General features: G+C 32.0%; 1 protein-coding gene across 5 annotated transcripts in view; it reads right to left on the minus strand.

Moving 5' to 3' along the window:
- Window positions 1-8,707: 8,707 nt before the first annotated feature.
- Window positions 8,708-24,131, minus strand: part of LOC127712432 (rabphilin-3A-like) — a 362,038-nt gene continuing 346,614 nt past the window's right edge. For all 5 annotated transcript variants that reach the window (XM_052218873.1, XM_052218870.1, XM_052218874.1 and 2 more), the window contains one exon: window positions 8,708-18,365. In XM_052218873.1, coding sequence (XP_052074833.1) covers window positions 18,351-18,365 — 15 coding nt within the window. In that variant the 3' untranslated portion in view covers window positions 8,708-18,350. The remainder of the gene's footprint in view (window positions 18,366-24,131) is intronic.

Below are 24,131 nucleotides of genomic sequence, written 5' to 3' on the forward strand. Positions count from 1 at the left end.
AGGCCCTTTATAGCTTGCTGTTCGGTGTGAGCCAAGGCTCCGTGTTGAAGGCCGTACTTTGACCTATAATGGTTTACTTTTACAAATTGTGACTTGGATGGAGAGTTGTCTCATTAGCACTCATACCACATCTTCTTATATCAATTTAAATTTCTAAAATTGTACTCTCCGCCGCTCCACTAGTAAGAAGAGTGTTGTTGCATCATCTGTGGCGGAAAGCTAGATATTGGTGAACGGATTGGAAAACTGGGATGATTATAGGTTGAGGATACTGCTGGTTTGAACTTGCTGAAAAATACGGTTCTGTTGAAGAAATATATGAGACGACATTCTGAAATTCACTTTCGGTAGTAATGACATGTTTGTTGTCGTAATTGTCGGTTATGAAAATTTTACCATCCCAGACGGATGTTTGTTTGAGATTCTAACATGACGTCCTTATTTCGCTTTGTAAACAAAGCCAAAGCCATGTTCTAATTAGCACAAAATATGTTTGACACATGCGCACAAACTAACTGTTTACATTCTCGTTATTTTCATCTTTATCCTTATAAAATATATATATTTTAGTTGCTTATATAAAATTGTATTATATATTGTTTTTAAAACAACATATATTTACTTAATTATGAAAATGTAATGTACATACTTGAAGGGGCCGAAACGGGAACAGCCAAACATTTCTTAGGTATTTTCGTACGCTTCGACCCTATACAAATACCGTATTTGTCCTATTAGAATCGAAATAATTCCTTCATGTCATGCTCTATTCTCATTTTAACATGGGTAGGCATTATACTTGACCATATTTTACACCTTGCCAACGCTCGGTGTAAAATACCGACAAATATAATGCCTGTCTATGTTACAATGAGCAGCGCATGACATGAAGGAATTATTTCTTAATTACCCCGTCTAAAGGCTTCACTTGCTAGATATGCTACCTTCCCTCTGGTTTTGGTTAGGTCTTGACTTATACCCACGTTTTTGAGTTCTTGAACCTCTTTGATTTTTTTGGAGGCTTCAAGCAATTCAGTTCTCTTGTTAGAATGGGTGAATCTGGCAATAATCTGCTTCTGACCTTTTTCAGTGGGGAGTCTGTGTCACACACTAATATCATTAGGATTCAAGTCAACGTTAAGTTTACCAGCGATGTCACATACTAGCTTGGTTGTGTCTTCATCTTTAGTTTGGGTAACTCCGCTGATAAGGATGCAACTTTTGCGGCTATGTTGCTCAAAATATAAAAATAAGAAGATGGGGTATGATTGCCAATGAGACAACTCTCCACAAGAGAACAAATGACACAGAAATTAACAACTATAGGTCATCGTACGGCCTTCAACAATGAGCAAAGCCCATACCGCATAGATAGCTTTAAAAGGCCCTGAAATGAAAAATGTAAAACAATTCAAACGAGAAAACTAACGGCCTGATTTATGTACAAAATAATGAATGAAAAACAAATATGATATACAGCAACAAACGACAACCACTGAATTACAGGCTCCTGACTTGGGACAGGCACATACAGAATGTGGCGGGGTTAAACATGTTTTGCAGGCGCCCAACCCTCCCCCTAACCTGGGACAGTGGTGCAACAGCACAGCACAAGAACAAACTGTACAAAACAATAAACGAATAATAAATATAATATACAGAAACGAAAAAACAACCACTGAATTACAGGTTCCTGACTTGGGGCAGGTACATTCAGAATGTGGCGGGGTTAAACATGTTAGCGGGCGCCAAACCCTCCCTCTAACCTGGGACAGTGGTGTAACAGTACAACATATGAACAAACTATAAAAATCAGTTAAAACGGGCTTAACTCATCAGATAAATACAAAGAACAAAAACAAGCAACAAAAACACAGAGTGGACGTGGCATGGGTACTTATACATCCCCACAACAAATAGTCACTAAGTACAGATCTGAGAGTACTCGCAGTTACTGACAGCTAGTTCAAAGCCAATAACAACTAATAAAAAAAATCATGCATCTAAGACTAAAGTCATCTATTTTTTTTAATTTATGCTGGCTATATCAATCATACTTTTTTTTAAGTTACAGTTATCGAGTTTGAGTTTTTCAATTTCGCTGTACATAAAGGTGTAGTTATATCGTTCACGTACATTTGTAGTTCAGCCTTTAGTTCCTTTCGGAGATCATCCAACATTATTATCTTTACTGCATTAGCAAGACGTGAGACGTTATCAGTAAACAGGGATTGCTGGTTATTGATAGAATGTTGGGTCATCTAGCCTTGAGGGATGACGCCGTTGTTGTTGTAGATATTTTTTCCGTTCATTCAATCATACTTTCGTTTTCTTTCGAGTCTAATTCTTGAAATTATTTTTTTCTCAACGGTCTATCCGATATAAGTACTTTGGATGGAGAAGGTTCCGATGAGTGTCGACGACGTTTGTTATGGCAAGAGGTGGCTCTGGACATTATACAGTGTTGATACATTAAAATGATTTGTTGTCTGAATTTGTGTACTGGTAAATGTTTAATATATTCTGGTATATTTTATGTTTGGAAATATTTACTGTCTCGGTGTGTTCGATGTGACATAATTAACATGAAAAATGTAAACAAATGATCGCTCACTTAGACACTTAGTCACTTACAAGTAGTGTTCAGTATATACAATATGATACATTCTTCTTCAATTAATGTCAAATATACGAAAAAACACTTCCATGAAAAACTACCGTGACTTTTCCCGATTACAACGGAGGTGCAATTATCTAAAACATGTCACGAGTCAAATTATACTCGACTAAAAAACACAGCCATTACCTTCTTGCGCATGTCTTGAATACATTTATCTATACTACTAAAGGAAGAGACCGATTTCATTGAGCCGCAACTCCTCTGAAACCATACTGAAACAATCTTTTTTCCACAGAAAACGCAAATTTTTGAGAAAATATCCAAATTCGGAGACCGTTATCGATCCGTGTCTTATACGCTTTCGCGCATGCTCAATCGACGTACTGCCCACAGAATTTAACTTTATATATAAATAATATAGGACAATGGTGTAGATTAAAAATTGCACCATTCCAGGCCCTTTTGTTTTCCACATGAATATTACCAATAATTAACAAGTTCCGGGTCGAATCCGATTTCCAATAGTATATGTCACAAAATTACCGGATCCCTGTTACCTAATCTGTACGTTCCGCCTCTGTCAGGCCTGAGACTACTATAACACAGTGTTATAGTAGTCTCAGGTCAGGCGCACAACCAAACGGTGTATTCAGAATTTGTTATAAACACGGGTAATAATCACACCTGAACTTCGTCATTAATAACTGTGCACCTTATAATCAGTGTGACTTTACCAAATGACAATACGAATTCTAAAAATCCAGGCTAAAAATAAGGCGTAGGTTCTTTATTTCAATCACGGACCCGCGATGTCGCGGGTATGGTCTAGTGTATTTAATGTTTGTATTGAAATGAGAGAGAAAATAATCAACCAAAACGACAGTATTATCGTTCAATTCTACAATATATTTTGTGATAATGATGTACAGCGCCGCATGACATCTTCAAGAGTTCTTGTGTGTATCATTTTACACCAATCGTGACGCTCTTCATTGAATATGGTAAAATTTTCATATTTGCATTAAAGTTTGAACCAATAATAATATTTTTTAAAATTTCGAAACTTATATCAAATGATTCTGCAATCTTTTTTTAAAGGGGCATTAGCTACGAGATTATTGTTCAATCATTAATGAAAGTGAAATAGTGAATTAATAATTCGCTTTTAGCAGCCAATTTTGTTCAATTTTGTCAAAATAATATATGAAACATCGCTGATGAATTATTCACTTGCAAGTGAATAATTCTACCTCATTTAATTCGTATTCATGTGACCTTCAATTTAACCCCTTAGTTCGAGATGGGTTACGCATGTATTCAGCTATTAAAAGGAAAAGAATGTCAACATTGAAAGTGAAACAAGGATGAACTATTTGGTGACTGATTCGATCCACAAAAAAATCTTTCTTATACCGGTAAAAACGATGATAAACATACATTTTAACCTACAATATGAAATCAAACAGACCTAGAAATATCCAATTGCATGTGGTCGCTATCTATTTATATTTATATGTATGTTTATATCTGGTTTTACCGTCGGCAGTCTTCGTAGGTCACCTAGATGGTTAATTAGATGACGTCTAGACAAAAATACACACGAAATGTTGATACATATTATCGAGACCATGCATTGTTAATTGTTTGTTTTAGACTGTTAGTAATTTAGATATAAGTTTTAGTGTGTTATAAATCAAATATGAGAATTTGAGTCAAATCGGTGAACATGAATTTGACAGCTAATGCCCCTTTAAAGATGTGACCTTACTTTTTACCGCCTTAATAATGACTGTTACAAAAGTAAAATTGGAAGTAAGAAAGACAAATCCGAAATAAAAATAAAAAAATATCACCTGTTTGCTGAAATACAGAAGTAAACAAAAATGTTAAAGGTAAAAACGGTTTTATATAAGAAAATGTTTAAATCTTCAATTGAAATATATTCCTCGCTAAATTCCATCGATAAAACAAATGGCCAGTGACGCATGCGCATTACAGACCGGACTGATTCTTAACAATGAAAGGATGTAAAGATCCATGTTTAAGGTAGCACTACAGTCTGACTTTTCTGGCTCCAACCAACAGTCTTAAAAGATTAATTTCCCCAAAACTGCTCAATGGATTTTTTAAATCTTAAAATTATTTTTAGTATAATCAATTGAAAAATATAGCTCATTAACTGCCAAAAAAATGCTCTCCCAACATTCAGGTCAAATGGTAGTAAAAAATTGGTTTCATCCCTTTAGTTGACCATACACAAGCTACAGAACAGTGTCTCATATTTTTGATGTATGCCTCCAATTAGAAGATATATTAATTTAACTGCTGGATGCCAAACCTCATTTCACACATCACCCGTTTGGAGACCTATAAATTCATTAAGAAACAAATTATGAAAAAACTGGGACATGGTTTTGTAGAAAATACTTTAATCAATCACATTTATCAAAGCCTAACCAAAAGGGGTACCCATCAAACATTCTATTTTCATTTTTTGATGGCAATTCTCTTGAAAAATTGTTTTAAAAAATCACATGAAAACTGAATATCCCACTTTGAACCTCTTTAAATGCAACATAAATATAAACATTCCCCTGGGAACACACCAGGAGTGTTCTGACACCATTATTTTATCAATAGAACCACACAGTTTGTGTCTTTTATTCACTTAAACTGTGTAAATTTTGCATGATTTGTGCACTGTCCATTCTTAAACAACACTAATTTAGCATTTGGCGGGAGTTTGACGTCACAGATTTGACCAACATCTGTAATGTAGTAATTAAATATGGTCAAAGCTATCCCGTCCAGAAAGTTTAAGATAGGAGACTTTGAAGAGTGATCAGCTGCATATAATCAATATTTAACATAATTCTCACTATAATGAAATAATGATTATCATTCATATTTAAAAAGAAATATATTGTACGTACTGAAGTTAAAAAAAAGCACTATTATCCAGGTGTTTTTTTCTAGAATAAGGCTTGGTGTGAAAGTCACTGTTGCTGGTTTCATATTCAAATACAAATTCTGCTTGCCTTAGAAAGAACATTTGTCAGAGGCTTTCAAAAGCTACTCTTACACAATTATATTTATCTATATATATATATGCCTTCACTTTAAATATTTTTCCATACATATTTTTTCTCTTTTATATTTTCTTTGTTTACCTCCATAGTTATATAAATTAAGTTTGATTGCAACATAATAAGATACAACCACATTATTTTTATTGTGGTCAGAGATTAAAAGCTGGACACTTGGTATCAACAGATGATTGAAAGATAAGCTCCTCCCATAAGCTCTTACATATAGAGTATTTACCATATGCTTTTATTTACAGTTTTTAATTATTAATTTACACCCTGCTGTGACATCATAATGACTCTGGGATTTTAACAAAATGTTCAGATTGATAAATACTTTAAAATAATGTGATAAAAAATATTTCACTAAAAGATCATTGTTAGACTGTAGTGCTACCTTAAATAGAAACAGATAATTTATCAACCAATCAAGATGTCCCTTGATAGGCAGACTAATTAAAATTATATAATTCATAACTAAATAAACAAAATAAACAATAAACCAATAAGACAGCAATGGTTCATTAGAATAATAATTGTATTGATTGACATTATTAGTGGCATAACACAGAATTGGTCAACAAGGGGTCGCTTAATAAAGAGGGGGTTGCGAAGCCTCAACAGTTCCCCTGTTCTGTTTTATTTTCTTTGGAATTGTTTAAATTGAACTTAATATAACAATTGTAGCCTTTTTATATAATTTGAAGGCCTGTTACGAATGATTCCGACATTAGAAAAAGGCGTGTTATACACCATTTTGTAGATAATTTAGTGTAGATTTACGACATAACACGTTTCAATGGGATAGACAACCGCAGAATCGAAATATAACGGAAGTTCGCGACCGGATGACATTTGCAAATGTGTGAGTTAGGTACCTTGTGTTATATTAAACAGGGGCGGATCAAGCCATCTTTAAAAGGGGGTTCCAACCATACTCGTATGTCCCCATTCAAAAGCATTGATCGTCAAAAAAGGGGGTTCCAACCCCCGGACCCCCCCCCCCCCCCCCCCTGGATCAGCCCCTGTTAAAGTATATAGTTATTTTTTTTCAGAGACAAGTGCCTGTGATAGACACCTGATACAAAGGCTACAATCGTTATATTATTATTGTCAATACCCTAGATATAGAACAGAAACTCATTTGATTGGCTGATACAGCTATGTCACAAAGTATTGATGTTTTTAGATTTCTATTTTTAGTCTACAGTTGAATGTTACACATTACTTTTTCTGAACGAATCAAATTGGTTAGAATATACAAAATAATAATATATGTGAATGTTAATAAAATGATATTTGATATACACAAGCAATTATAATGCAACCTAACGACATATATGAACAAGTTTGACGGAAATATTTTTTCGACAACGGTCAACCCCACAGACGGACAAGGTGAATGCAATATATCCCCACTCTAAGGTATAATAAAAGCATATTTACATAATAATTTACATTTATCTATGTTTGACAGTCTTTTCGAAAATAAATTATTCATTAAATAATGTAATAAAAGCATGAAAAGCAAGGATATTTTTTATTTTGTATCGACAGAAAAGTATGTGTCTGCTTCAGCAACTGCACTGTTTTAATTTGCTTGGCTCTGTTATTCCTATTGAGTTTAGATAATGATTAAATTGTATTTTAGTTGTTTTTTCTTAAATTAAGTCAAGACATTATTGTACACATGACAAGTTAATTCACACGGGTTTACTCTACCAGGTCACATATATTACCCCTCTAATCTTTTTATAGTTAAAATTTAAAAAACAGGAAAAGGGAAATCCTCTTTTCATCATGTCTTCTATTGAAAGTTCTACAATATTAGGATAGTTTGGAGTGCAATTCACAGAACTTGCACTTTTTGTTGAATCTGATGAGTTACTATGAATAGTTTGAGTTTCTTTAGGAGTACTGTCACGAGACATTGACTCTATAATGGGAGAGTTAAACAGATAAGGTGCTGCTTCTGATGCATTCATTTCGTTGGAATGTTTTCTCCAAAAATGAGAATACATTTATTGACACAACATGTTTTACTGTTCAAAGTAAAATACGAAAAAGTCGGGATAAAATCATCAATACGCCTTCCTCTCATCTATATTATCTATCTTAAAAAAAAATTCAGCCTTTTGTTTTTGTATGCAAGTACGTTGGAGTAACAATGGTAGCTACACTACTGAATTATGAGTCTTGAAAATAGGATAGAAAGCAACACCCAAAAACAAATATTATGCATGTAGGCCTCAATTGTACAATTATCTGCTGTTTTTAGGATAAAATTGCCTAGACCTTTGAAGTATGTCCAGTACACGATGTTTTACCGATATTGTCAACATCGCGATGTCTACTGTATAGTGTCATTGTATTGTATCTATACCTTGTGTTTACATTGTTTACATAATAGACATTACGATGTTGACAATAGCGATTCAACATCGTGTTTATATTGTATACCGAATCTATACCTTTCTGTTTACATCGTTTACATCGTAGACATCGCGATGTTGATAATATCGTGTCAACATTGTGTTAATACTTATTACCGAGTCTTTACCTTTGTGTTTACATCGCGATGTTAACAATAGCTAACCAACATCGTGATTATAATATATACCGAGTCTTTAACTTTGTGTTTACATCTTTCACATCGTCAACATCGTGTTTATATAGGATTACACGCCTTTTTAAACGAATTTATTGGTGTATAAACTCGACCAAGTCACTCACAAACAAATAAAAGTCCGAAGGAGGACTTTTATGATATGTTTGTGAGTGACTTGGTCCAGTTTATACACCAATAAATTCCTTTAAAAAGGCGTGTAATCCTTACAATTCTTTAAAATTAGAGATAAGGAATTTATTTTTCCACACTCGTAACCTCTATCACACGTAAATTGTATATTTGTGTCATTGAATTGGCTTGGCGCATGAATATATTTGTTGGTTAACGCAAAAAATATGTTCTCCATGAAATTTGCTATCTGATAAAAAATAATAAATAATAAATTCTTTATTTAAAGAGGGTAACTCAATTAGAAGTAGTCTAATTTTCATTGAGGCCCTCAAACAAAATACATGTATACAGTTAACATTCATACATTCGATTCATACATTAAAATACAATATATATTACTAGTATATACACAATTCAATCATTCAAACATACAAATGGCAATAAATGGCAATATTTGGTAAAGTTTTGATTAAATTTTCTTATTCTTACAATAAAAGAAAGAAAACAAATTATTCGACTTGCATAGAATTTTCAAGAAAATGATGTTTCTTAAATAATTCCACATTTCGACAATTTTTTATTTTGAGTGGTAAATTATTCCATACCTTTGTTGCAGAATAATGAAAAGATTTTTTATAAAAATTTGTGTTTGGTCTTGGAACAAATAGATCATTATTAGAGACAGATCGTAAGTTGTGGTGTTGCACATCATTAATATTTAGCATTGTTAAGTAATCAGGTGTTAGTCCATTTACAATTTTATACATTAGAATTGATTGTTGGTATTTTATTCGTTTTGTAAAAGATATCCATTTTAAAGATGAAAACATGAAATTTGATGGAACAGAAATATCGCATTCAAGTACAATTCTTGCTACTCTTTTTTGAAGTTTTATGATTCTATCTGAATCTTTTTGTAATAAAATTCCCCAAACTGAACTACAATAGTCTATATATGGTAGAATATATGCATTATAAAATAGTTGTCTTGTGTGTATAGGCAAATATACTTTAATTTTAAACAAAAGTGATATTTTAGATGAGATAATCTTGCATATACGATCAACATGATCCTCCCAGCTTAAATTTTCATCAATGTCAATTCCAAGTAATTTGAAAGAATGGACATTTTCAATACATGTTTCATTGACGGTAATACATAATTCTGATAGTTATGTAAGTTTTTGTTTTGAACCCAATTTCATACACTTTGTTTTTTGTGCATTAATTTTCATACTGTTATTGTTACATCAAGATTGTATAGCATTTAAATCATTTTGCAATATGCTGTTTATTTTTTCAATGTTTTTATTATGAAAATGCAATGTTGAATCATCAGCATATAAATCCATATCGGATTGTTTAACATGAAGTGGTAAATCATTTATATAAATTAAAAATAACAGAGGACCTAAAATAGAACCTTGAGGCACTCCATATTTTACAAACGATTTATCAGATTTAATGTTAGCGTATTGAACTTCTTGTTGTCTCTCAGACAAATATGATTTTATCCAATCTATCGAATGTTCTCCGATATGATAAAATTTTAACTTTTCTAAAAATATGGCATGGTTAATAAGGTCAAAAGCCTTACTGAAATCTAAAAACACAGTACCAACTATTTCTCCATTGTCTAAATATTTTAACCATTCATCAATTAGTTTAGTCAGCGCTGTTTGACATGAATGACCTTGCCTGAAACCTGACTGAGCGATATGTAACAATTTTTTATTATTTAAGAATGCATTTAACTGTTTACATACATGTCTCTCAAAAACTTTAGATATGGTATTTAAAATAGAAATTGGACGATAATTGGAGGGAATATCTGTTGGTCCTCCTTTATGTATGGCAGTTACTCTTGCAAGTTTAAATTTTTGCGGAAAACGATTCGACGTTATACTTTTGTTTATTAGAAAAGTTAGTGATGGCGATATTATCTCTGCACTTAGCTTTAAAAGTTTTGGACCAATTCCATCTTAACCTGCGGATTTATTGATATAAAGGTGTTTTAGTTGTGAACACACCTCTCCAACAGAAATGAGTTTTAATTTAAAAATTTCAGTTTCCTTTAATTTTGTACTAGTAAAAGTTTATCGCCGCCATCTTGTTTATCAACGTCAAGAACAACTACCGGAAGTCCTCTCGACCAATCATATCAACGTATTCCCTAATATGCAAATCATATAAGAATTATTAATGTATATCGAGTCTTTACCTTTCTGTTTACATCGTTTACGTCGTAGACATCGCGATGTTGACAATATCGTGTCAACTTCATGTTTATATTGTATACCGGGTCTTTTCCTTTGTTTTTATATTGTTCACATTGTCAACATTGCGATGATGACAATATCGTGTCAACATCGTGTTTATATTGTTCACCGAGTCAATACACACACTTTGTGTTAACATCGTTCCCATCGTCTTGTAAGAAATAGAAAACAATCCAAGTGTTAGTCCCCTAGCTAAGCTTATGTTAATGACAATACCTTCAATAATCATGAATTGAATGGTTTGAATGAATAATTATTTCGTTTATTTTGTAATACTTATGAATTTGATTGTGTTCATTTGCTATTTATCTGTAAAAAAAATTGTACATAAGAAACTAAAAAAAAAAAAAATGAAATTCGTTTAATTAAAATATATTCATGAAAAAGTTTACTGCCAAAAATAATAAATTTTTGTTTACACTTTTAAAAATTTTATAAAATTGTTTGATAAGCAATAATTGAAAAAATTAACGAGGAAAGTCGCCTTTAATTGGCAATACCTCCTATAATTAGTCATAAATGTAAACGATGTAAACACGATATCGTTAATACATTGTAAATATCACGAAGTTAACGATGTAAACGATGTCAACACCATTTAAGAGTTCATACAATATAAATGGTGTTGACACGATATCGTGAACACTGCAATGTAAACGATGTAAACACGATTTTGATAATATATTGTAAATGTCGCGATGTTAAGGATGTCAACAATGTAAACAGTATATAAGAGTTGTTACAATGTAAACGATGTTGACACGATATCGTGTAAATAGATATAGGAAGATGTGGTACATGTATGAGTGCCAATGAGACAACTCTCCATCCAAGTTACAATTTATAAAAGTAAACCATTAAAGGTCAAGGTACGGCCTTCAACACGGAGCATTGGCTCACACCGAACAGCAAGCTATAAAGGGCCCCAAAAAATTACTAGTGTAAAGCCATTCAAACGGAAAAACCAACGGTCTAATCTATATAAAAACGAGAAACGAGAAACACGTATGAACTACATAAACAGACGACAACTACTGTAAACATTGTTAATATCGCAATGTAAACACAACATTTTGAACTGGACATGTATGATACCTATGCCTAGATGTAGTCCACTTGTCAACACCAGCCTCGTTTATACATGTATATATATTTATCCACGGGAAAATATTTTGCTCCTATAAATATTGATGTCGGTTGCACTTCTGTAAATATAGACAATGCAATTTCCCATATGACTCCTTTTACGGCTAAAACTGCGCCACATTTACTATGAAGTTTTGTAAAAAATCATATCCTGAAATGGAAAGTTTATATGCACTTCTATTTTTTGCAAGGTCAAAACATAGGGTTATGCTGCAAATGTTCAACATGTATATGCCTTAAGCTTCTAAGAGTTAAAACTTATACTAAAATTTTGTACTACCCCTCCCTTAACTTTGAGGCTTCCTGATAATCCAATTTGTCCGCTATCCAACAGTATCCATACTGATAAAATTCCCAAGTTGTGTCTCTATGATATTAACCATGGAGATCATATCTGGGATCCAGTAGGTAAACAAAACAAAATATCAATGAATATTAAACATCTCCCAAAAAGAGGCGTGGTTTGTGAATCAGCTGTATTTACAAAGTGCAACCTACGGTAACATTTATTAAAATAGAAAAATTTGTAAAAACACTCTTAATCACAACAATATTTATTTATCAGAATCATAGCCTAAATGAAATCACTGCATATACTCTAATTTTGTTTTATAGTACATTTAAAACGCCCACCTCAGTTTCAATTTTTAAATAATTTGAAAACAAGGCTAATTATTGTCAGCCTGCCCTACGTGCATGTTTTGTGATATGAAATGCCTAGAATCTGTATAATACTACTCAGATAACCAATTGAAACCATTTCAGAATACTATAAATGTAAATTTTAATAATTATTCATTCTAGCACTCAAGATTATATAAAGTATCCAATCCTGCCACTGTCTCCAGTCCAGATCTTAATGTATGCCCATTTATCTTTAAAAGTAAACAATTTCTGCCTAAATCGGTTAGTTAAAAAATCTTGTCACAATGTTATCAACTCTAATCATAATATATTTAACATAATTTGGCTAATAAATGAGCTAGAAGGGTTTAAACAAAGCCATTTTTGCAACAGCTGTATTTATGAAGTTACCAGTTTGATATATAAATTCATATAAAGTTTTATAGAACTGACTGTTAAATCTGTGCATAACTTCAAAGCAAGTTTATTGATTTCTATGCAAAAGAAATTTATAATAATAAAATCACTCCCTATAAAGGTTAAATTATCTGTTTTATGACCCTTGGGTTAAGGATTTTTCTCTACTTTTTGCCCCTGGGACCTCAAATTTGTTTAAGAAATCTGCTATTTCTGTGCAAATGGAAAGTTACTTATATTTTTAGGAGAGAAGACATTATGTAAAGGTTTAGAGAGACATTTTCATATATCTAGCTTGAATTAATTGATGCTACGCTCACAAGAAAGCACACTCAGGCGTTACTGCTTACTTATGAGTTTTCGACAGGACAAAACACCCTACAACAATTTTCTTCAAACATCAATTCATTTCAATGACTGCGAAGAGTAAATATAAGCACTTCTTAACAATCTAAAGTATAAATATGCATATTTCATGAAATTATTTTTCATACGGGGCTTTAAGTAAACTGTGCATAATTTTTACTGATGATTTATGCAGGGCCCAGATTTTACTCAATCTTAATGAAATATGGATTAAACTTTATATTTGGATTAATTTCATTAAATATCTGAAGATAAACATGATTTGGTAAAATTCTACATGTTCTCTTTTTTCACCCAATATAGGTTGCACTTCTGTAAATATATACAATGCAATTTCCCATAGGAACTCCTTTTACGGCTAAAACTGTGCCATTTTTACTATGAAGCTTCGTAAAAAATCATATTCTGGAATGGAGAGTTCACATGCACTACTACTTTTGCAAGGTTAAAACAGGGTTGTGCGACATATTTTCAACATTTAAATGCCTTGATTTTCTTAGATTTAAACTTATACTGAAATTCTATACTAGCCCTCCTTTATTTTGAGTCTTCCTGATAAATCATTTGTCCGCTATCCAACAGTATTCATACTGGTAATCATCTTCCTGATAATTCAATTTGTCCGCTATCCAACAGTATTCATACTGGTAAAATTCCCAAGTTGTGTCTCTATGATATGAAACATGGAGATCATTTCTGGGAACCAGTAGGTAAACAAAACAAAATATCTATGAACAGCTGTATTTACAAAGTGCAACCTGTAGGTGCCAAAAACTTGCATACATGATACAGCTATACAGCAGTGTATAATATTTTCAGAATATAAATTCATAAACAAGATACAACTTTTTAGCACAATTTCACACTGATATAAATACATGTACTAATATATAAATATATTGAATATTCTGTTGGGATGGTAAATACACTGAAAACATTTTTTAGTTGTAGTGTTTGTTCACCTGTTTTCTATGATAAGGTTGAAGTTTGTTCTTTAATATTTCAAGAGACGGGCACTCAACATATATTTATTTATTTATTTATATTTATTTTTGCATGTAGCAATAAATACTTGCTATGTACTGACTATTTTTACCATAACTTTGTATAAGTTTTATATACATATGCATATTATTTACATATAATATAATTAATTGACATGCCTTTTTTAGGACCTTGTGGTATTGCATGTTTGTTAGCAGTGTTCATGAAGGGCCAGTAAAACAAAGTATATCACTGGATTGAGCTCTCTAGCTAAGTGTATTATAAAAGTGCTTTGCATTGGGCTCATTAAAAAACATGTGTAACACAACAGAAGTGTACTTTCTAGCTCAACTAGCCCCATGCGTCATGCCAGGTATTGTCATCACTTAGAACTATACGAAATCTTCTAAGAAACAATTTCGAACATTTAAACAATTTTTAAATCTTTCACTAATGATACTGGGATGATTCTTTACTAATTTACAGTTCAAAGTAAGAAATGACCACCACAATGGCACATACATAGAACCATACGAGAAGAGCATACATAAAGGTTCTCAGAAATCATCTTGCATATTAAATCACAGCATGCAGAGATGCACCTAATGTGTTCCTCTACTAATTTTGAGTTTTTGTTTTTATCCAAAAGCAAAGTTGTTGAACTTCTTTTAATAATCATTTGGTAACCTATAGATTCCTTACATCCCATATCCTCCATGACAGTCTTGAACATTAAAACCATATTGAAAAAAAATCACTGCTAATTTTTAGTGTTTGGTACTGATCTGGTTTTCAGGCTGTTAAAACATAGAACCATATGGAAAAAAAACATAGAAAACTTTTTTTTGTCAGAAAACACTGTCAAATATCCAAACATACTATCCACAATGATCTGTGTCCACATTTGTTGGCGTATGAATAATTATTATCAACACATTACCAGTATAGTATTGAAGGAATGAATAATTTGACGAAGAAGATTTTTGTATGTGTTATAATATCAAAATTTTGTTTCCCAATTTTTATTTATATAACATATATATATAGCTATCAATGTTAAATATGACATTTGTTGTTGGCCTTCACATCTCCTACTGCATATTCTTTCTATAAACAATTGAATATAGAATAACCATACATTGTCTCGAAATATAAATTTTATTTGTGCAAGGCTTAGAAACAGGTAGAAAGCGAGGATCTGCCGAGCATTTCTATCCTGTTTTGAACCGAATACAAATAAAATTTATATTTCGAGACAATTTATGGTTATTTTTTATATACTGCAACTCCTACAACTGTTCCAAATGAAATATTTAGGGTAAAAACCATCATTTTGGAATTTGGACCAAACGACGTAAAAATTCCGCGAACCTGTACTTTTAATGACGTCATAAATAAAACTCTACGGAAACGCATTGTCAACGTCATAAACAAGGCGATATACGGTCAGTCACAAATGATTATACGGTCAAAGCAATTTGACTGCGCAAATAGCACAGCTGCAGTATATCATCTTTTAATTTGTTACCTTTATGATGTGAATACACAGATTCATTAGCCAAATAATAGAATATGTATTGATGTCAAAGGCCAAGGTTATAGGATTAAACGCCTTTTTAAAGGAAGGACTTTTATTTGTTTGTGAGTGAATTGGTCAAGTTTATACACCAATAAATTCCTTTAAAAAGGCGTCTAATCCTTATAATTCTTTAAAATTGGAGATAAGGAATTTATTTTTCCACACTTGTAACCTCTATCACACGTAAATTGTATATTTGTGCATTGAATAGGCCTGGCGCATGAATATATTTGTTGGTTAACGCAAACTTTGAAAGTATGTACTCCATGAAATTTGCAATCCGATAAAAAATAAACTACAAAAACTCTTATCATCATTCAAACGAATGTTTTGTGTTTATTATTTAATTTAACGATTAAAGCGAAGTGAAAATAAATTTTGTTAACGTCGATCCGGATTGTGTCATTATCGCCGCCATCTTGTTTACATTGGTTACGAAAAGAATTTCGGTCAACGTCGTCTATCGAAAAATAAACAACGTCAAGAACAACTACCGGAAGTTCTCTCAACCAATCATATCAACGTATTCCCTAATATGCAAATCATATAAGAATTATTTATATTTATTTTTTGGATTGGCATTTTAAATACTTTATACCTTACCCACTGTAATCATGGAAACAACCAAAACGTTTCAATTTTAAGAATTCACCACATGATGGCGAGTTAATAACATACCAGATTTCAAGTTAATTAACCTGTAATTTAATTGGCAAGAATCATCGCAGTTGAAACGTATGGAGTCTGGTTGTTGTTATGTTCCTTTCAATACATTACTTCCATGGTTCAACATTGCTCCTAGCAATATATCATACTGTGCACCTTACAACTGCAAAATGATGCATCGCAAGGGAACCATTCCTTAATATTTGTGCAATTATTCTTTTGGAATACAATATGTAATATAATATATTATTATATATAAAATAAAATATAATATAACATAACAAAATATAAATTAATATAACATAACATAATACAACAACAAATACTGGTGGTTGAATCACCAGAACAAATTTTTAAAATGTCATGTTGAAGAAATTTTTCCAACTTTTATATGTTCCTTGTGTAACTAAATTAATTTTAATATTCATGTCGTCATCAACCATCTGAAAGTTTCTTCAGATACAATATCAATCAACAAGATTTTCAAGCTTGATAAAAAGACATTCGATTTATTTCTTTTTCACTACTGTGTATTAACTGTGACTATCTTTCAATTTGCCATATATACGTGTAACATATTTTTATGTCAGAAAAATACAAGGTAAATGTGTATATTAGCTGGAGTCTGGAATAACATTAAACTGACCGAGAAATACATTGTAGCTTAAAATAAGCTGGCAAGCGAACGTTTAGAGTGATACTTGTAAAAAGTCTATGCATTTATCATATATGTAGCTCGATAAGGGAAGGAGGCGAGCCCCCCCTGCCCATCCTATATCAGCCTCTGATTGCTTATCAAAGACTTCCAAATAATTTGTTAAATACGAAATAATTAACATTACTTTTAAATGAGCTTTTTTAGAAAATATGTTGATGAGTTTCTTAACAGTTGTAAGAAGACTAGATGACTAATTAAAAGAACAGAAGCATCTGTAGTGGAACATTTAGCTGGATGCAAATATTTGCAAGGTTTCTGGAGTAATATTGAATCTAATAATGTCAAACGCAGCTTTCAGTTCAGCTGTTGTTGAAACATATTCTTCTACAATCTTTTCTTCATTTGAAAAAGTATGTATGAAAGAACAAGAATATGTTATCTCAGTTTTGAGTGTCTCTGAATTAGAAGATCAGTTACGTCAAACAACAACAGCATATGGTAATAAATTGGGTCAATGTAAAATCTATAAAATTTGACACAAAATGAACTTTGATATGTGTTAAAAAATTCAGCTATAAAAGGAAAACTATTCAAGAAGTAACCTATCTCGCATAGGGTTAATTAATATTGTTCTGATGAAGCAAAATTGTTGCTTTGTATTTAATATAAAAAAAATATTTGGAGAAAATAGAAAATATCTTGTTAAAATATTGTAGTTCTTTGAAATTTCGATAAGAACTGACAAATTCAATAATCAATTCGAGGAAGTATTCAATGAATTGGTTTTCTTGGACTCTTTATATTTATCTATGTTAGTTGCTTTACATTACCTTTAAATTCATACACTTTTAAACAACCCAAAGGTGGCAAAATGTGTTTAAGTTCCTTATGGCTTGGTGACAGTTCTCATCAATTCTCCCACGCACAAAAAGAAAAATAATTAAAAAGAATATCTTATTAAAATGACAAGAACTCCTCAATAAGAAACTATGTGAACTTCTACTTTTACAATTTGAATATAAAAAAAACTGAATGCAAGTGTTTATAATCATAATATTCATATTTTCATTGGCACTCTTGGTATTAAACAATGTCCATTATATGTCATTAAGTAAGGATTGTTATAGACTTTAACAATATTGATTTCTTGAATGCACCTGAACGTCTTCATCTTCAGAAGTGTTGTCAATATTCATCAGGCTGAAATAATTAGAAAAAAATGGAATTATGTTTTAAGTATATAAGAGTAAATCAAGACTGCATTCAAACATAATAGCTCAGAATTCAAGTGAAAGGTGTACCTTTAATGACTATAGTATCTCAATGAGAAATTTTCGTTGAAGAAATGAATGAATTGGGTGCACTTGATCTTTTTTCTTAAATTAATAACAAATGATTCACAAAGTGTGTTTCTAATTTGCCGTAACTTTATATAACATGGGTTAAACTAATGGTAAAATGCTTATAAAACTGCATAGCAAATACCATTGACTTATTATAAATGGCTCCCGTTAAAACACAAAGGAGTTGGTCACTCACGCGTAATTTTGGCCCTAAAAATCTATAAAAAAAATTAAACACGATAATTTTGTGAAAAGTCTATGAAAACATTCAAAAATATCCGAGTTGTTCATTTAAAAACCTAATGATGTATTTCTGACGTCATAAATGTAGGTGAATTTATGCAAAACCTCATTTTGTGCAAAGTTGATAACAGTTTTCTGAAAAGTTAAAGGTGGTGCCATCCTTCGCCCACACACATTTTTAATAGAATATTCATTATATACCATATTCTTTACTTTTCAACCAAAATTTCAATGGGCGCGGTGTGGCGCCAAATATGAAATCATGAAAACAGGTCGATAAAGTTGACAAATATCTAGAAAAATGGAGTGAAATGAAATGAAACATTGCTTCTTATACTTTCAAAGATAATACATTTAGCAATACATGTACAAAAGATTTACTCAAACAATTGATCGAAGTTTCGAAAAAACAGCCTATTGGGGTTACTGGATATACTCCTTTAACAAATAAACTAAACAAAACATTCAAAGTCAATAGACCCATAATCTCAATAAAAATAAGATGTGCCTTAAATAAAAAAAAAAAAAAAAATCATAATTTCTATATTTAGCCTTGGGTAGCAATTTTGGTTGGCAGGCGTGATAATCGGACACATTTTTTTAAAACCTAGATACCCCAAAAAAAGGAAGACTGTGGTAAAGTTTCAAGTTTCAATTGGCCAATTCCTTTCAGAGAAGAAGATTTTTGTAAAAGTTAAGGGACAATGGAGGACGACAGACACCAAGTGATGGGAAAAGTTCACATGATCCTTTGGGCCAGGTGACCTAACAACGAAATGTCAATTTATTTTAAACCAACAAGAGGAGTTCATTTGCCAGGAATTTTGATACAATAATCAAGGACATCAATTTATGTGAATTTATAAAGAAAGATCTTGAAAAAATGATTTTTCAATTATCAAAGAATTTTTACATGTATTACACTCATTTGAAAATTTCTTAAAATTTGTATCAATAAGAAGAAAAAAAAATATTCTCTGTACTCAGCTGTCGTACTATCCACAGTCATTATAAAAAATGTTAAATAAGTGTTTTATTTTTTCATTTTCACATTTTTTTAGGAAAATTCGTATCTGTTTTAGCTTTAATATCTAATAAATGCTACTTAAATAAGATTCAGATTAAAATTTAATTCGAAACATAATGAAAACTTGGTCTTCAAATTCCAATATTTTCTGTCATTTTATAAACAATAATTCAGAGCAATTTCAATTGATAAATTAGTACCATTCTTCACCTGGAATATATGCAGTTCATGTGAAATTGGAAAGCACCAATTTAAAGTCTATTCTTGATAAAATAATTGAAAATATTAGAACTCTAGTCTTTTTCACCAGTTTAAATCACTATTACAATAATTAAAAATATTTACTTCATATCACAACACAAAAACATACATATCTAAAGGACGTCAAAATGCATTCAAACAAGACTAAAGTTATTTTTTACTTTAATGTCTATTAAAGCATATTTAAAAGAAGATAACATTAAGAAAAACAAATTCATAAGGGCATGCTATATTGTTCCCCTATACACAGGCTACAATCCCACAACATGGGGGAAATAAAAAAAAAAGGACACAGTCAACAAACACTAACTAGAAAAAAAAAAACGTTGAGCAAGACAAAAAACTGTTGACACAGATAAAGTCTTGCCTGTCGGCATAAATTCAGAAAAAAACAATCTGATGGACAGCAACATTGCTAATTAATGCAAAGTCGCTGGACGAACTAGTGTGTAGGGCCTCGATTTGGTTGACAAACTGAGACGTACAGACAGTAATGCAACTTTATAGAAAATATCATTGATCAACGCAAGTAGTTCATATCAAACTAACTTAAGCAGAAAACTTATCATTTAAAATTGCTAATCAATTCAAAGTCACTGAACCATGGCCTAGGGGGCAGGGCCACAAAATAGTCGTCAAACTGATAAGTACTGACAGCAATGCAACTTCACACAAAATATCATTGATCTATCACCAGTAGTTCCTATCAATCTAACTTAAGCAGAAAACTTAACAATTAAAATTGCTAATTAATTTAAAGTCACTGGACCATGGCCTAGGGGGCAGGGCCTAGAAATGGTTGACACACTGAAATGTACTGATAGTAATGCAACTTTATACAAAATATCATTGATCTGTCACAAGTAGTTCTTATCAAACTGACTTAAGCAGAAAACTTAACATTGAAAATTGCTAATTAATTTAAAGCCACTGGACCATGGCCTAAAGGGCAGGGCCTAGAAATGGTCGACAAACTGTTATGTACTGATAGTAATGCAACTTCATACAAAAAGTCATTGATTTATCACAACCTATCAAACTTACTCAAGAAGAAAACTTAACATTGAAATTGCTTATTAATTCAAAGTCACTAGACCATGTCCTAGGGGCCAGGACCTCAAAACAGTCGTCAAACTGATATGAACTGATAGTAAAGCACCTTTATACAAAGTATAATTGATCTATCACAAGTAGATCCTATCAAACTAACTTAAGCAGAAAACTTAACATTGAAAATTGCTTATTAATTCAAAGTCACTGGACCATGACTTAGGGGACAGGGCTTCAAAATACTCGTCAAACTGATATGTACTGATAGTAATGCAACTTCATATTAAATATCAATGATGTATCACAAGTAGTTCCTATCAAACTAACTTAAGCAGAAAACTTAACATTGAACATTGCTATTTAATTCAAAGTTGCTGGACCATGACCTAGGGGGCAGGGCCTCGAAATAGTCGTCTAACTGATATGTATTGATAGTAATGTATTAAGTATCAGTGATCTATCACAAGTAGTTCCTATTAAAATTAATTAAGCAGAAAACTTAACAATTGTTGACGCCACCACCGCCGCAGCCGTCGCCGTCGCCGGAAAAGCAATCCCTATGTCTCGCTTTCCGCGACTTTCGTCGCAGGCGGGACAAAAATGTGTAAAAAACCTCAATTTGTTATTTTACATAATGTGTCATTAAATATTCTTTTATAGTACTCATTAATATTTTCCTACGGCTATTTAAAACTCAATTTTGATCTTCGCTATTATCTCTTTGGTTAATTGTTAACAACAACGTTTTCTTCAACATGAATATTTTCTATATAATTTTCATGACTACCTTGTTAAAAGAGAGGCGAAAGATGTCAAAGGGACATTTAAACATAAGTCGAAAATAAACCGACAACGTTATGGCAAAAAAGAAAAGACCAAAAGACAAACAACAGTATACAAAACACAACATAGAAAACTAAAGACTGAGCAACACGAACCCTATTATTAAGGGGGTAGGCCATGGTAACCCCAAAATATTGAATATGACCAGTTTTGGGGTACCTTACAAAACGGTCGAAACCACTATAAGGCATATATTACTGTGTGTTTTTGAGCAAGTTCTCACTAGGAATACACATGACTGTTAAAACGTGTACTAGAAACAAATGTTAAAGTACATATGAAATGTCATGGTAGTATTTGTAGCCTGAATGTAAATAAATGGTTTAAATTATTGAAAAAGTCGAAAATTTTGGCCAGCTCAGATATCACATTTATTTTCAAACTTTGCCAGAAAATAAAAGTATCTTTTAATTCCTACAAAAATGCTGAAAATTTTCTGTTTATAAACCTTGAAAATCACAAACTTTTATTGAATTTGACTGTTTGAAATTTACAAAATCTTCTATCAATTTGGCTAACACCCATAAGAAAAATAAAAAAAATTTAGATTTTTTTCTCTACAAAACCTTCTACAGTCTCTCTTTGCATTATTTTTGTGTGTTTAGGTGAAAATTGTATGATCCAAATAATAACTGTTGCCAAGTTTATAAGGAAAAACAGTAATATTCAGTATGGGACGATTACACATTGGACGAATTGACATATCAACATTATAATATGTACTGTTGTTTTCCCCACCCCAAGTCTGCACATGCCCCTGTCAGCAGACGCTAAATTCAATGTTTTGACAGTCTGTCACTATCTAAGTACTATCTTTGTGCATCTGTTAACATTAGCTTGTACTAGGATGGATGTTCATATTTGTATTTGAAAACCAAAGACATACAGTTAAGTACAGCCAATCAACAAATAGCTCAGAACTAAAACCTTATAACTTCATTATTCAATCAATTTTTTTCCATTTCGATTTTTCCTAAACCTTCCAAGATTTTATCTAAATGATGTCAAGAGTCATTCCAAAACTTTTCAGTACATAATTTTTCACAGCATTTTATGAATTGAATGCAAGTTAATTTTTTACCTTTTCAGCTTTTGATTTTCTAATCTTTAAAAAAAAATGTAATTCCTTAATTTAATGCTGGGTGGAGACAAACTTTAATTACTTGTCAAATTTTCTCAGATGCTCCTGCAGCATTCTCATAACCAATTGTAAACCAGTGGCGGATCCAGAACTTTTCATAAGGGGGGGGGGGGGGGGGGGGCGCTGACTGACCTAAAAGGGGGGGGGGGGGGGGGGCCCGCTCCAGTCATGCTTCAGTGATTCCCTATATAATCAACCAAATTTTTCCCACAAAAGGGGGGGCCCGGCCCCCGCCCCCCCCCCCCCTCCCCCGGGCCCCCCTGGATCCGCCTATGTAAACAACATAAATGAGTGATCACCAAATCAAATGGATATTTAACAAAAAAGTGTGTTAACATGTATTTTAAACAATCAAAAACTGAAAAAAACACCCAACAAGAGTGAAGAAGATTGGTTAAATCACTCTCTCGTACGACTTCATATAGGTTGCAATTTGTAAACATAGCTGGATTACAAATCAGCAATCCAATAAAAATCTCAAAAAGAAAAGGAAGGGACATTTAAATTTTTAGTATGAGACTAAATTTTTAATAGGAAATAAATAGGAGTCATCAAAAACTGCAGCATGCAGCCCTATATTTTTTTCCTTAGCACACAATTAGTATATAAAATCTTTTCATTTAAGTTTATGTTTTTAAAATAAAAAATGTGTGTTTTAAGGGTAACATTAGACAAACACGCAACAGAATAATCAGCTGCATCAAGAGCGCATGATACGCCTTTATTGTGCATATTGAAATTGTTGCAAGAACAAAATGGATATTGGGAAGGCATTTAATCTTATGCAAATGAAATAGTTCTGTAGAAAAACATGCCTGATGATACCCCTATAGTCGTATAACTATTGCGTCAAATATGACTGATAAAAGTCCTATAACTTTGGAATGTCAAAACCACAAAATTTTCAAAATCAAAAGCAAATCAACATTCACCAATCCTAACAACAGTGTTAAGTTTTTTAAGACCCAATTTTGTCAATATAACGGAACTATAAACAACTGTGATACAAGTGAGAGGTTTAGCTAGCTATAAAACCAGGTTTAATCCGCCATTTTCTT

Source organism: Mytilus californianus, unplaced genomic scaffold (assembly GCF_021869535.1).
Source record: "Mytilus californianus isolate M0D057914Y unplaced genomic scaffold, xbMytCali1.0.p SCAF_8, whole genome shotgun sequence".
Classification (NCBI taxonomy): domain Eukaryota; kingdom Metazoa; phylum Mollusca; class Bivalvia; order Mytilida; family Mytilidae; genus Mytilus; species Mytilus californianus.